We start from the raw sequence: 15,291 nt of genomic DNA on the forward strand, positions 1-15,291 counted from the left end.
ATGCAGATCTTTTCCAGCGTTTACCACAGATTTCCTGAATTGCTGGGTAGGAGGATTTTCTGCTTAGAGTTAGGCCCATCCCCTCTAAACCTGAACAGCATGGCTCCCTTAGGAAAAGAACTATTCCAGAGCCCTAGGCATTTAATTCCTAGACTTTATGGTAAGAAATAAGTCCTTAATGGAAAAAGCAGACTAAGAAGGAGATTTTAAAAAAAACAAAAAGGCATTTATCTTCTATTGCTTTTCAAGCTACAGCTCCATTTACAATAGATCTTCTGAACTCCTCTGGAAATTTTGCTCCTGTCATACCTATGGCAAACTCAGATTGATCAGCAAAGCTGTTCAATGAATATTGCAATTCTTGATGTTTTCTGAAGCTACACTGTTTTTGTACACCTCAGTCAGAGGGCTACCACCTTTCCTTAACTCTCAGTACAGAGTTTTCTGGCTATCTAAACCCAAAATAATAACTTAACTCTGATCTTTCACACATGAGCAAAGTGACTCTTCATTTATTCCTTTTCCACCTCTTTTCCCCCTAACCTGAAATGCCTGAAACTGCTGAACACAAAGTAGCCCACACTAAGGTCCTTGCAGCACCGGTGCTGCTCCCTGCAACCTTGACTTGCTGGGGCTTTCTTATCTGCCCTGTTGCTTCCCCACACAGCTCTGTGCACAACAATACTGACACACACTGCATTATTATGCTGCACAGCACACCAGCGCTGCAGAGAGCACCTTCAGCATGGAACTGCCATGGTAAGAAAATGCTCCTGGAATCTGACATAAAAATTGTATTACAGACAAGAACTTGGAAAAGAAAGCCCCAAGACAGAGCTAGCTGTATGGAAACGGGGAAGGCGCAGCAAATATCAGAAAGCAGACTGGAAGCAAATATTTTGCAGAATCAGGAGTGACATCTGGTGACAAAAGACAGGAAGCAGGTCAGGGCATTTACTGTACAGGATAGGGGATGTGAAGGTGCCTAACAGAAAAACAAACCAATCAATTATGAAGGAGATACAGGCATGATCTTAAGACCTACTCTCCTCCATGGGACTCGCAACTCTCTTCTGTTCAGTGCTTTTAAAATGTAAGAGGAAGGAGAATAATGGAATCAGTGGTGGGAAGCAATCTTTTAATGTTTTTAAAATCTCCTTTTTTCCCAGCCTGCCAGGTAATTGTTGGAGTCACAAACTGAATCACCACTCACCATCAATGATCCTCTTCACTCTCCATATTCGTAGTGTGATAATAAGGCTGATAGCATCCCATGGGCTGCTGGGGCCATTAGCCACTGTTGAGGCCACCATTGGTGCCAAGGACAAGATTATGACAGCACCATCAAACACCTAGAGAGAAATCAGTTTTTTCAAACCCTTCCTAAAGATCATAACCCTGCCATTCCTGCTTGGGGTCTTAAAGGGCTCCTACTTCGCCCAAAAGAAATGCAGTTATGGTACATATCTGAAAGGGATATGAGAGGCAGCCAAGCCCCAAAAAGGCTGCATCCTTTTTAGGTAGCACAACAGATTCCTCAGTGCATTTTATGAGGTGAGGAGAGATAAACTGTGGTGGGAGGGTAGGGAGAAAAAAAGGTATTTGGAAATACTGGCCAAAATCCCCAAATAGAAGCGATAGCCTAAATGCTATTACAGCCAAAGAGTTTTATTATCATTGGTATTTATTACCTGTTACTTGGCATATTGTCATCCCAAAAAAAGCACACAGTCCCTGCCCATAGATTTTACTGTCTAAATGAAGAGATCACGAAAACAAGTAGAAAAAGTTGGAGCAAAGAGACTCTTGGCCACATCCTGACTACACAACGTGTGTGGGAACATCTGTGCATCAAGACAGAAAGACTCCCAGCTCTCACCTTTATTGGGCAGCTAGGTTTTCAAGGATCGTGACAACTGGGAATATTCAGAATGATTTGTATGACATCAGTTGCATTGGGTTTAGATCAGAAAAGGCAATTGTGCAATGTATTAGACAGAAATGTATGAGTAAATACATTTCAGAGCAAAGTGGCAATAGTCTTGTGTCTGCCCTACACTCGCCTAGCAGGGTAGAACAGAATACCTCATTCTCATTCCTAATGAGACCCTTCCCCGCTGCCAATGACCAATGATTAATGGTTTGCACAAGGAGGCAGGACAAAGATTTTATAAGCACCACACATTCAGAATTGTGTGTATCAATTCAGTGTATGGAAAATTCTTACTGCTACCATTTGATGGGCAGTGAACAGTATCACTCCATTCCAGATTATCAAAACAAGTTATCAGAAACTGCTGCATTTAGCCTCAATAATAAGAATTTCCAGATCAATAATTTAAGTTTCACTTCAATTTTTTATCAAAACAAGTTTAAAGGTTTACAATTTTATTACAACAATGTGGAAGCCTGACTTAAGCTCTGAGAAAACACAGATTTTCTTCTAGTGCATCCTGTGCAGTATCAGTTTACCAGACAGTATCGAGAAAGAGTTTTTAATTTTCCTGATCTCCAGATTTCTGCCTAGATTGGGATTATGTATTACTTATAACACATGCTTTTCCTTATCCGCCTCTACAATAGTATGCGTATTCTATCTAGACCTAGTTTTTAATTTGAGGTACAAATTACGGTGTTTATCATAATTCAATTTAATTTAAAAATAATTTCACAATAAAATTGGGGGGGGGTTGCCAAACCAGTATTTTCTATCAGAAAACTACACACAATGTTCCAACCAGTTCTAATTTCAACTTGATTATGGGAATGGGGTTACACAAGTCGCATGACAATTTTTACTTCTGCTGCTCATTATCTCAGAGTAGCAGTATCAAGTTAGACTAGCACAGCTCTAAGAACAAAATAAATAGACACATAGAGCAAACTCTCACTCTTCTGAGTCGCTCACAGAAGAAGGGGCTGCATCCTACAGCTATGTATACATGCATATAATGAGAAGAATATGCATATTTATCTGAGTTAAAAGATACTGTATTGCATCAGGTCTATATCAAAGCCACCTAAAGCAGTTCTTAATATTCTTACTGTGCCTGCCTTGAAAACAGTACGAAGAGTAAGAATGCTTACCTCTATTTTGTTTTCAATGTAATCCCATATGCCAAGGACCACAATCCTCAAAATAGTCTAGTAAAATAGATTGGGGGGAAAAAAAGATGATCAATGTTACTGTGATTTTAGATAAACATTTAGTCCTTTACCTAATTAGGGGATAATTTTTTGTCTTATTTAAGCATTATGCATTTCTTCTGAATAATAATAAGGATGTAGAAATTGCTACACTTCTGTATCATAAAAGCAGGTATTGCTTTCCAATGACTAAGTTGACTCGGTGAAACTTCCATAAACAATTCCAAGTTCAAATGTTCATCAATCTTTCCATCCTCCTAAAATTTCTCTTTCAGACTTGTGAGATTCAGAGTACCACTCCAGCCCCCTGACCCAAGCCTATGTAAGATCCACTGTGGGGCCCCTTCAGTTGGAATGAGGGAAGATTAGCATTTCTTGCTATCTTTGATATGCCAGTGCTTACTATTTTCTAAGAAAAGAGGTGCTGCCCTCTCCTTATGCTGAAAGATACGGACATTTCATCAATCTGAAGAGCAGAGGCTCATATTCCCCCCTCTGGAGTACAGGGATGTTGTCATATTATTATAAAATTCCAGAAAGTCATAGGATAAGGGAGAAAAATCTCTCTGTGATCCTCCTCTGTTAAGCAAAACAGCTATAAGTAGCATCAGTAGCTAGAAAAGAGGAATAAAGAACGAACACAGAATGAACCAATGGTGAATTCCCATTAAAAAATCCAATGGCATATTTCCTAATTTTCAACCTGGCTTTCAGAAGATGTAATAGAAAAAAAATAATCTATCAGACAACTAATGATTGAAATTGAATTCACATAAAAGCATAACTGGTAGGGATGTTTTCTGCCAATAGCAACATCAAGGTCAGATTTTGACAGACACTACAGACATGAAGAGTGTAACTGCAGCTGTGTGCCTTGCAAAGAAGATCAAAATGCTACTTTCTCCATCAAAGAACAGTACTAATGACCGAGAGCCTAGCAGGCCTTTGTGTGAGGGGTGACCGTGCCAAGAACCGTGCAGAAAAAAGTGACTGTGATGAATATATGTACCTCCTCTTCATTACAAATACAAATATATTAAATCCCAACCAACTCTGAATTTATGCCAAACATCCCAGCACTAACTAACAGCAGAACAACACTGGGTTCTTCAGTACCATTCCTATGCATGGTTTTGCCAAGCCCCGTGAGCCCAATTGCCTCACTTGGCTCGGAATGACAGCGCTGAGCTCTAGCTTGGCACTGCAAATCTGGATAACAGCATTTAATCCTGTTTTGCAGAGGGAGACATTGCTGTGGGAGATACAGTGCTTTCAGAGCCCAGCCTCATACCATCAATGAGCAGTAAAGTGAACCAGTCAATGCTTACTCAGAAATGGCGTGTGTGGAGCATTGGCCAAGCCTGGCCGAGAAATGGAATCAGTAGCCAGAAGAGAAAATGCAGCGCTCTCCTTCCTCTAAAAAAAATGATAAGACTCTACATAGACACCAAGAACTGCTAATACTGCTGGTCTGTACTCCTAAAGAGAACATCTTATTTCCAAAGCATTTTATAAATGCAACATAGGAATAAGGCTATTCACAGCAATTTTCTTATTAACCTATATGCTCGAGGTTTATACGAGGAGGAAGAGATGCACAACAGCAGCTCCTCAAATCCCTTAATGACTCTACATTCGCCAGCATGACGTGATGTGATATAAGCACAAGGTGTAAGTATACATGCTGCTGTACAACCAAGGCACTCCTGCAGCCTCAACTCAGGACCTGAGCAGGATACTTTCAGACAAAAGCATCCCAGCTCCTCTGTAAGTACCTCCCCCACTCCCCATTGAGAAGTTGCACAAAATGCTTAAGGACAAATTACTTATGAGCCTATAGGTTCAGCTATATAATATAACCTGGGGTCTACCACAGCAACTTCCACAGCAGGCAACCATTAGCAAACGCATGAGGAACAGCACTACTTGCTTTAAAGTTTGGGATGCTACCCTTCCTACAGCTACCCTGTTGACAACAGAGAGAGATCTGGCTCATTTTCTTCTATGCTTAGGCAACATTTATAAAGTGGTAGGTCAGCGAGCAACTAACCCAAGGATGGTTGAACACTTAACACCTTCACAGTAACTGATGGTGAAAACCTTTCTTCCTTTGGACACGTGTGTATGGAGGTATTTTCACTTCAATAATAAGGCATATCTGCTCAAAGAAAATAGAAACACTGTCTCACAAGCCTAAATATGATTTAACATGGGGCTGTTCAGGGACCATAAAAAAGGATTTTCCTTTCTGCCTCTTTAATTCCTCACTGCAGTGTTTAAATCAGTGTCATACTAATGAGTCGGAGCAGCTCCAAGGGCTGGAAGCTAGCACAAATGTTTTCATTTTCAGTCTGCTGATGTGAATCAGCACAAGTGACTGGAAATCTACTCGGCAGACGTTTAATGCAGTAACAGTTGTTGGTGATACCTCCAGAAGACAAGTCACCTCCTTACAGAAAAAGCCTTGATGAGCATCTTTGCTCTCAGTGACAGCAGAACACACTATAGGAAGGGTGAGCGTGAGGGCAGAATGAACTCAGCTCCCTGTCTGAGACACTTCAGAACAAACTGGGCACAACTGAGGGTTAAGCTTTAAAAGCATTTGTTCTTTATAGGAGGTCTTAAAGCTATGTGCCAGCATTGCAATTCTTAACAAAAAAACCCCCTAAATCACCACTGAAGCACAAAGGGCACGTGAGGCAGCTTTTCTTTGGTGCCCTGTGTAACAGGGCACCCCAAAAAGTACCATTAGTGAGTCCCAGACTGGGTGCATCTGGAGCCACAAGTGCCCCACAGTTACTGCCCACTGGCCAGTCTGCACAGTGGCAACTCCAAACTAGGTTTAGCTTTCTCTGCTCTCCCTCTGTTATACAAAGCACAAGATGATATCCACTGCTCCTGCCATAACTCTTACCCAGAGGAGTCCGAACCAAACAAATTTGGACTTCACTGGGCAAATCTCCCTGACTGTTTAATATAATAAATACTTTGACTAAAATGAAAGCATTTGTGTTACTTGGTGTTACTTATAAACAACATTCTAGTATTTTTCCTAAGCAATCAAAAATATCTTTCAAACAAATATATATTACATTTGATTGTGTACTTTCTCTGTACAGAACTTAAAAAAAAGAGAACCTGTAGCAGAATCTGAAAAAAACACAGACAGAAATTAATAATCCAGGAAAATTCCTACACACTGTACATGGACCAAACTGAAAAATGCATATTAATTAAAAGAGAATTGCAACTGTAACATTCATCACAGACAAAACATTAACGTTCTACCATTTGTAGACACAAGAATCTACAAGAAATAGGGAAAAAATGGAGCAGCACTGCTGTTTCCTACTGATGTGCAAGCACCTTTCAGCACTGTAGCAAATGCACACACAGTTTTGCATTACACTACAGGCATTCTGCATTTCTGGACACAGATTGAAAGCAAACATTAAGTATCAGTGTGAGCACTTTTCTGTTAAAGGCCAGTGCCAGCTCGGTTTTTTGTACCCAAAAAAGAATGCTTTAACTTTTCTTGACTAGAAATCTTTTAATTAGAAAGTCCTTAGCAGATTTTTTTTTAAGTTATATCAGAAATACATTTTTTGTTTTCTGAGAGAAGCCAAATTACTACATAAAAGTCTGTCCAGTGCACTAACAAAAGGTAAATGTCTGAACACTTCTGTTAACTTAAGTCAGAGTAAACGCAGATAAAAGTAAAATTTTAAACCAGTTTTCAGACAGAAAAGTAATTTTGAAGTTGACAGTGTCCCTTGGTGACACACAGTTATTTGCACAACATTAACTGTCTGCAGTGAAGCTTATGAAGAACTGTGTGATGCTGCAGCTTTTCTCTCTAATTTTGCAGGGAACCTTGGCCAAGTCCTTTGCTGAGCCAGCCGTGTGAATTCCCACAATCTGCATGAGCTAGCTACATTTGTCAGCTGTCTGCAATGTAAATTAGGTAATTTTAAATACTTTTTTTGCTTGCACAGTTAATATACAATTTACTACTCAGTGACTTGCTGTGCCAAATTCATCCATAGTGTAAAGATACCAAAAGGAGGCAGAACAGGGTGAAACCAGCCCACCAGGTTTACCTACCAGCAGCAGAGAGCAACACTGCACTGCGAGATGGGGTAGTGATTGTACAAGAGAGACGGGATGGAGTGGGCTGGGGTGCAAAGGGTGTCTTTAGAAGAGCCCTTCCTTCCTTCCTTCCTTCCCTCCACTGCCACAAACTCCTCTGTTAGAGAGGGTCTTTACTTCTGGCTTGTACAGAAACTCTGAAGATTAAGTTTCTCCCTTTTGGCTATATCTCATAAGACCAAATATTTATTGAACTCTTTCCCAGAAAGAACACCTTGTACCCGATCTGTAATTTATAATCTCTCTGGTTTGGGTCACTCCACAGAGGCCTTAGCTCATTCGCTACTTAAAAGAATCTTCTTTTGCCATCTTCTGGTGTGCTTGTCCTGAGATACTGCATTGGCTGTTCTAGCACACGCTATCCCCAGGCCACCAGAGCGTGGAGGAGTGTCAGCATCTTTACACTGAGACACACTTCTGTTTCCAGTGCACAGGCATCCTCCTCACATGGCTTCTCTTCAGTCAAGGCTCTGAAAGGTAACGTGCAACTGCAGACCTCACCTCACTTATCACCCAGTACAAAACACTCCCCATCTACTGTATTTCTTTATCTACCATGGCTCTATTAGCACATGTGGTTACACAGAAATCATTAACACCAATAGACACGGCTCTAGACATTGACTACCCCTAGCACTCTATTATGATATTGACTACCACTAGCACTCTATTATGATATCACATAGTATCCAAAGGCACCTTCGCATAAACACCACAGTTATATTTGTTCTTATGTCCTCCCACCATATTTGTTCTTAGAACATGGGGAAAAATAATGAAATTTAAACTGACAATTCTGGATAGATTTGGAAGGGCTTTTCAAGACTAGAAATGGCTTACTAGAGACGCAGTGTATTACCAGGAGGTAAATAGAGATTGAATAGAAAACTGGTCTTAAGCAACCTAGCATCAGAAGTTACCTCTGGGCATGATTACACTAGTGCTAATGCTTATCTTTGAACTGCACCATGTAGAAGGTTCTGGACTGTCACTGTCAAGAGATGAAAGAACAGATGAAGCACCAATAGAGAACACCATATAAGTCAGGTGTATTCTTGGAAATAAAATGGGCAGACTGGCATTCCAGGAAGGTGCCTAGCTAAATTTCTAGACCTCTACAAAATTATTTCCCCTGGTAACTACTTTTTTTGGTGAAGCAGTTAGAGAAGAGATTTCACAGTATATTAAATATTTAATATTTTTACACACTAGCAAAGAAGGAAGGCTAAATTTGCCTTTATAAATTATATTCCCATACCTTTGTTCCTAGATCCCCCCAATTAACCCCTTTTAAAAAATCAAAACATACAGAGCTAGCAATGCAGTGCATTTATGTACCATGAGAAAAGTTGTGTCTATGTGGAAGGAAAGCAAACAGACAGAAAAGAAGCCACAGTTTATGGACGAATTATAGAATTAATATATTATTGTCTTTCTGCTCAGCTGTTTGAAGCTGACAAAAAAATCTAACAAAGTAACATAACTGATTTCTCTAATATAAAATTATGAATTTGCTATGAAAAATCTATATGGGAAGGACATTATTTTCTCTTAGTTCTGTTATTTGGGATGTTTTTCCTTTTTAACAAAACCCTAATAGTAGGGTCTGCCTCAGACCCTACTCAGACCCATTTTACTTCCAAGGAGTAAAATGTCAGACTACTATGAACGCTTCCTTTTAACATAGAGGATGTAGGTTTTATTCCTTCCAAGGAGTAAAATGTCAGACTACTATGAACGCTTCCTTTTAACATAGAGGATGAGGAAAGTCTTGGTTTGGGTTTTTTTTTTTTCCTCCTAAAAGCAAAAATCTAAAATGCATTTGTGAGCCATAGCTGATTAAACAAAGTCTTTATCAGCTAGGACCCCAGACTTACACTACTCGATTTGAGAGCTCATTTCCTGGACTTAGATGCAGGAAAAAAGTTGCAGTTCTGCGACTGCCTAACTTTAAGGGCATTAGAAGACTTTGTTAGTCCCGGGGAAATACTCGAAGTGCTGAAAGCTCGCAGAATGCCTGAGTGCTTGGCTGACTGAAGCATATACAGAGCAATGCAAACAACTAATATCAAAGAACTCAATTCTTGCACGCAAACAGCCTCATCCATCTTAGTTGAAAAGCAGAACTGAACAACAGCTACAGAATCAAATATTTGTGGCAATGTGATAAAGCTATTAAAATACAAGCAGACTCCAATCCACTTACCAAAACACTGTGACATTCCCCATCTTCCTTTTCTCAGCCAACTATTACCAAGGCTGAATTTGCCCTCTTGATAGGGTGTAACCCCGGCCTTGCCTTGCTGTTGGTACTGGGGTTTCCCCCCCCCAGTGTTTTTCTTCTCTTCTGTCTTAACATCTGGGTAACATTTGGTGCACAGACAAATCATAGTGATGTATATAAACAGAGACAAACACACACAATCATCACCACTAGTAAATCCTGTTCAAATACTTGGAAAAAAGCAAAAAGAGCTGATGTGCACTTCACTTGAATAGGGATATTTTAATGTGGGAAGTCACAGACAGTGTCAGAGAATATAAAATTAACAGAGTGCAGTAAATTCTTTAAGGCTTGTGGCTATAACACAAGTGTAGAGAGAGCAGGAATATGCTGTGAGAGTAGCTACTTAATTTTGTTGGCAGCTGCTCTGCTGGCATTTGCCAGCTGCTGGCATGTTTGTCCCCTTCATTTTAACCAAGCAGAAAGCCAGTGCCTGTTTAACTCCAGCATGATAGATCTGTAATTACTTGCAATGCCTTTATAGCACCAGCTTTTACTCAGTCATTTTTCGAAAACATTCATATTTTGTGCTGAAAGTTTTCTGTTTTTTAACAAGTCTTTTACAACTTTGCATGTTCTCCAAGTCTGACCTGAGGCCTTCCTGAAGAATTATGTATCCACACTTACAGCTAATGGGAACCAAACTACAGAATAAACAATAAACATCCAAACTTAGGAGATGATACTTTCTAAGTAAACAACTCTTTCTGAACACCAGAAATCCTGAATCCTTGCTTTGAGGAAAAAGACACTGACTGCAAGACTAATCAATCCTCAGCAATTGCCCATTATATCCAAGCAAACTAATTAAACCTGCCTCATCTCTGGAAAATCATCCTGGCATGAATAGTCACAGACTGCAAAATCTCACTATCACACACAATCTTATCAACAAATAATGCCAAACAAAGACAGCTGACTCATAGTATTGGGAATCAGAGGGAAAAAATCCTCTCTAGGCACCAAAAGAGTAAATAAAACTAAGCTGGATGAAAAAAAGTTGGTTTTCTGTGATCTGCAGTTTTTGCAGCATTTCATAACCTCTTGAAAAATCAAAGTTTTTGATTTGGATGAGAAAAAACTAAACCCTCTGTTTTTCCTCTGATGAGATGCATTTTAACACAAACAGATGTGCTGTTGCTCATTAAACCAACCTGGCACAAGGCCAGCCCCAGCAAACCCAGTAAAAAAGGTACACCTTCATTCTTTTCCAGATCTTCGCTCTTTAAAACACATCCAGTTGCTCTGTGGAGCCACTTCTGTTGCTTTAACCCAGTCAAGGAGCCTGAACTACCAAATGAATCAATCCCCCAAAATCTGCCCTCCTCCTCTGTGCACCTTACAGGCCTGCCTTCTGGCCTCATTTTTCTTTCCTATAAATTCAGACCATAATCAAATAGGCAAAGAAAGACAATTTTGGAAGACAGAAACAGATAATACAGTGAGTGGTAAGAGGTTTATACAAAAAGAGCAAGACGACAAAGAAAAGTAGTTCCAAACACCTAATACAGAGAGAAGGAGAAAAGCCAACACAGATCCAAAATGAGGATGGTGAGTCAGACAACCGGTTTTGGCTCTGTGAATTATTTCTGTTATTGTTTTCCTGCACAACACTTCTGAATGAGTTCATCCGCTTACGTGGGTACTCTGTCTCACTAGGACTGAAACAACTAATTTCTTCCTTGAGTCAGATGAGTACTGACCTTGAGGATCTGTCTGCACTGCCACAACCAACCACCTGTCAGCATATGAACTGAGCTACGGAAGGGGCAGAGGAGCAAGGCACTGCATTAGGGTTTGAGAGGCTGGTAATACAAGTGAATGAAGACAGAACTTGAGGCTACACCGAAGCAGAAGGAAAGTGAGGACCACAGGAGAAGTTTTTTGTGAAACAAGCCCCAGAAAGCTACGAAGATCAGGAAGGCGTGAATGTGCAGCCATGCTGGCAGCAGCAGTTACAAGCTGATCCTTGAGAAGCTCAGGATTACAGGGAGCACCAGGGTGCTAATCCCCACTGAAGAAAGAATCTGGGTGAAGAGGGGAAAGTATTTCTTTACAGGGAAAGGACTCCAAATAGCAAACCTGGGTCTTCGAGAATTAGGATGTGCAATTCACAAAGGAAAGACTCTGCAAAATATTTTAATTGTTTAGAGATTTTTTCTCAATCCGTTTACATGTATCCTACAACCCACAATCACTGTCAAAGGATGGGGAAAGTAATCGTATCTATTTGTGCAATAGCAGCACCAGAAGACTAGGATGCAAAGCAGTCTTGAGATCCCTGCCTGTTATCAAGGACTCCTTTCAGAAAGTACCCACTGACTGTCTGGCAACACCAGCTAGAAAATCCCTCTCATGAGTAGAAATACAAAGTGACATATGTAAATAAATGTACTTCTTTAACAGAACCATGGAAATAAGCAGTGGTGTAATATGATGAGTATGAATTCAACACAAGTAATCTATCAAATCATTTGCAGATACCACAGCTCCCTGTTTTTTGGTGGGTTTTTTTGTAACCTTCACCTAAATTTACCACAGAGTGACTTAAACATCTATTTGGATGATAATATTTTCTCCTGCGGAACTAGAAAAAATATTTTTAAATATTTAAGTCCAAGCTATCTTCCAATGTAACAAACATGAACTATTTTTTTGTGACAAGTAACACATTATGACCTGGAAAAATAACCTTAAAAAATATTTTGGTGTATTTCAGGAGTAGTCTAAAGTCTCAATACCAGTGACTTCTTTTTTGAATAAAGTTGAAAACTAGAATAGATTATCCCAACTTGGTAATTTGTTGTATCATGACTACAGCCTTTTCCAATGCATACCTTCATACAACTTTTTTTGCAAAGAAATTCACCATTTGTTTCATTCTCTTACTGTGTCTGTGTGCAGCGAGCTAGAATATCTAAACTACCTACATGAACTGTGAGAGGAGATAATTTCATTCTTATAAAAGATCTTTTTGTAAAAAAATCCTGTGGATCTTCATTCCTGAGGAATATATCTTATCCCTATATCTTATATCCAGTGACACTGACAAGATTTCTGTGAGAATAAATGAATGAAGCTAGTCCTGTCCTGTACCTGTAGTGCTTCGGAGATGATTATCTCTTTTTGTAGTTTTCCAATTATAATTTGTAAGACAGCATCTTCCACATTTCCTTGCCAATTCTACACAACTGACAAACGGTGCTAATCTAAACAAGATTTTTTTAGTTTGCTCGGTAGGAGCAGCAACTGTAAATTTTTGCCCTTTTTTTTTTTTCCCTTTAAAGTACACCGTGCCACATTTATTCACAGGCAAATTACTGTTAAAACTCTTGCTAATTCCAGTAACAGCATAAAAATACTTTGCAGTTCTGTATGTGGTGAAAGACTTTGATTATACATACCTCTGAGAAGAAAACAGACAGGATGACTAGGCTGATCCAGTGAATTACTCCTGCAAACTGTGAAGCACTTGAAACTGCAATTAACACAATACAATGAAGCATCATTATAGTAGCAGAATGCAACTTACATGTAATATAATTAGTACTGCTACAACTTACACAAGGGTGAGGCTTGCTTTCTTAAATTTTGTAATGGAAGTGCCAGAGAAGGGATGGGATGTAAAGGGACATGGAACTTCAGCCCTGTCAGCTGCTCACCCTAGTTGAGGCCAGCACATTAGCAGCCACAGCAGCTGCTCACTAGAGCTGTTACAGATAAGTCCTCTGTTAAGCACTGACATATACCTTTTAGGTCTTTGATGCTCTGTCAGTGCTCCATGCTCTCACTCCATGCACTGCTTTAGTATGAAATGTGTGACTAAATCCCCAATACCTAAGAATCCAGTTAGAATTCTGTAAGGAAAGGGAACGCTGTACTATCCCCACATTATTCCTTGTATTCAGTCTTTGGCAATTCAGCTCAGAAGTTTAGTAATTATCTGGAACAGGTGCTTAAAATCTGGTGCTCAAACTGAACTTCAAAACACATTTCTGACATCTAAATAAATAACCCAGACAGGCAAACTTTTATACAGCTCTCCAGATGAGGCATGAACAACTAAGACTGGCACAGAATCCTATTCCCCTCCCAGTCAAGCTTGACTTGAAAACCATAGTGGAAGAACCAACAGAAAAAACACACAATTTCTTTTATAAGCACTCATTTTCAGAAAGACAGTGACCACTGAAATCACTTATGTTTCACTTCATGTCAAACTCCTCTGTGAAAAGAAGTCTGTAAAGGGTAAGTTAAAATGGTAATTTACAAAACTCTGGATTCTACACACTAATGTCCCATATAGGTAACTCTTCATACATGCAGATTGTTGAGGTAGTTACTCCATTTTCAAAGTCGCATGACTTTGAACAAAAGTCCTTTCAGGAACTGACTGGCAGGAACACTCAGGAAAACTTACTTGAATTCATTAAAAGTATGATTTTACAGAATACTAAAGCCTTGCATGGACACTCACTGGCATTAAATCAGGCTTTCATTTGATTCAACTTATTTCGTTTCTAAGTAAAATGACATAAATTCAGACAAATGAGTTAGCTGCAAGAAAACATAAGAAGCTCCAGGATATGGGTTGTCATTATGGGCTTAAATGAATGTCTTGAAATCTGGAGGATTTCTTAATAAATAAGCTCAACTGAAATTCTGTGATCAAAGTTCCCTTCATTGCTGACAAAACAAAGCAGAAATCTGACAGGGCCCAGTACCCAAACTGCTGGCAACTCCTACTCTGAAGGTCACATGCTCTCAAGCTCAGAATAATGGAACAAAGAGAAAAAAATCTCACTTTACTTTGTGAGGGTATTTCTGAGTCTACCATCCCTAGAGCAGACAGATTAAAATGGTCTGTACGGTCTTGCAGTTTTAAAGAATTACTGTGTAACAGCAAAGTTTAAGACAATCAATGACAGTGTACATAGTGATGCAAGACTGTAGCAGAATTAACTAAGTCCCAAGAACATATACGGCATGCACTAAATAAAGCATCTTATTTTAAAATTAAAACTAATTAAAACGGGAAGGGGAGGGAAGGGATGTAGGAAGAAATCAGGATACAAAGATAATTGTTAGTTTGGCTGCCACTGGAACTCACAGCTGAGTGACATCTCATCTGGGGCCTGATGAGAGAGGGTTTGCTGTGGTGCAGCAAAGGAACTATCTAAAGGTGAAAACAACTGGGAAAAATATAATATATTTAACTTTCCCAGGACACTGTCTGTATAGGGTGGCGTAAAGAACAAGAAATGGAAACCATTTGTAAGCTATTTTTCAAACAGCTGTCGACTGACATACAAGGCTCCAGCTGCCCCTTAGTGGACAAAAAAGATACAGCAACCACGAATTTGGTAAGAAAATCGATTTGTGATGCTGCACTAACCGTACCAGAGTGCTGGACACGCTTCCAGACAGTGTGCAATTGAATTGCCAGTAAAACCGTAAATTTGAAAAAGCCTTCCAAGCAAGAAGCTTTTGTAAAAGAGCTGAATCACTAGGCCATACACTGAATCTGGATATTTGCCTTTTCCAAAATACTCCCTTGCAAAAATGCAGAAAAAGCTACAAAAATGGGAGAAGGGTCTTCCCCAAGAGGTGCTTGTTCCTGACCTATGGTGGGGTTTGGATAAATCACTGGGACTCGGCTATTCAGCTTCTACCTGGAACAGAATTTGACATTTCTTGAACTTGTAACATTT

The 15,291-nt window shown here is 39.6% G+C and overlaps 1 protein-coding gene across 2 annotated transcripts in view; it reads right to left on the bottom strand.

Annotated features, from left to right (window-relative positions):
* Window positions 1-15,291, bottom strand: part of TMEM266 (transmembrane protein 266) — an 84,909-nt gene that overhangs the window by 28,785 nt on the left and 40,833 nt on the right. Inside the window, exons 7-9 of one of the 2 annotated variants that reach the window (XM_014944542.1) lie at window positions 12,985-13,058; window positions 3,088-3,144; window positions 1,214-1,352 (exon numbers count right to left, since the gene is read on the bottom strand). In XM_014944542.1, the coding sequence (XP_014800028.1) occupies window positions 1,214-1,352; window positions 3,088-3,144; window positions 12,985-13,058 (270 nt within the window). The remainder of the gene's footprint in view (window positions 1-1,213; window positions 1,353-3,087; window positions 3,145-12,984; window positions 13,059-15,291) is intronic. The other variant, XM_014944544.1, reaches the window with a different exon arrangement.

Source organism: Calidris pugnax, unplaced genomic scaffold, assembly GCF_001431845.1.
Source record: "Calidris pugnax isolate Ruff unplaced genomic scaffold, ASM143184v1 scaffold70, whole genome shotgun sequence".
NCBI classification, from domain to species: Eukaryota; Metazoa; Chordata; class Aves; order Charadriiformes; family Scolopacidae; genus Calidris; species Calidris pugnax.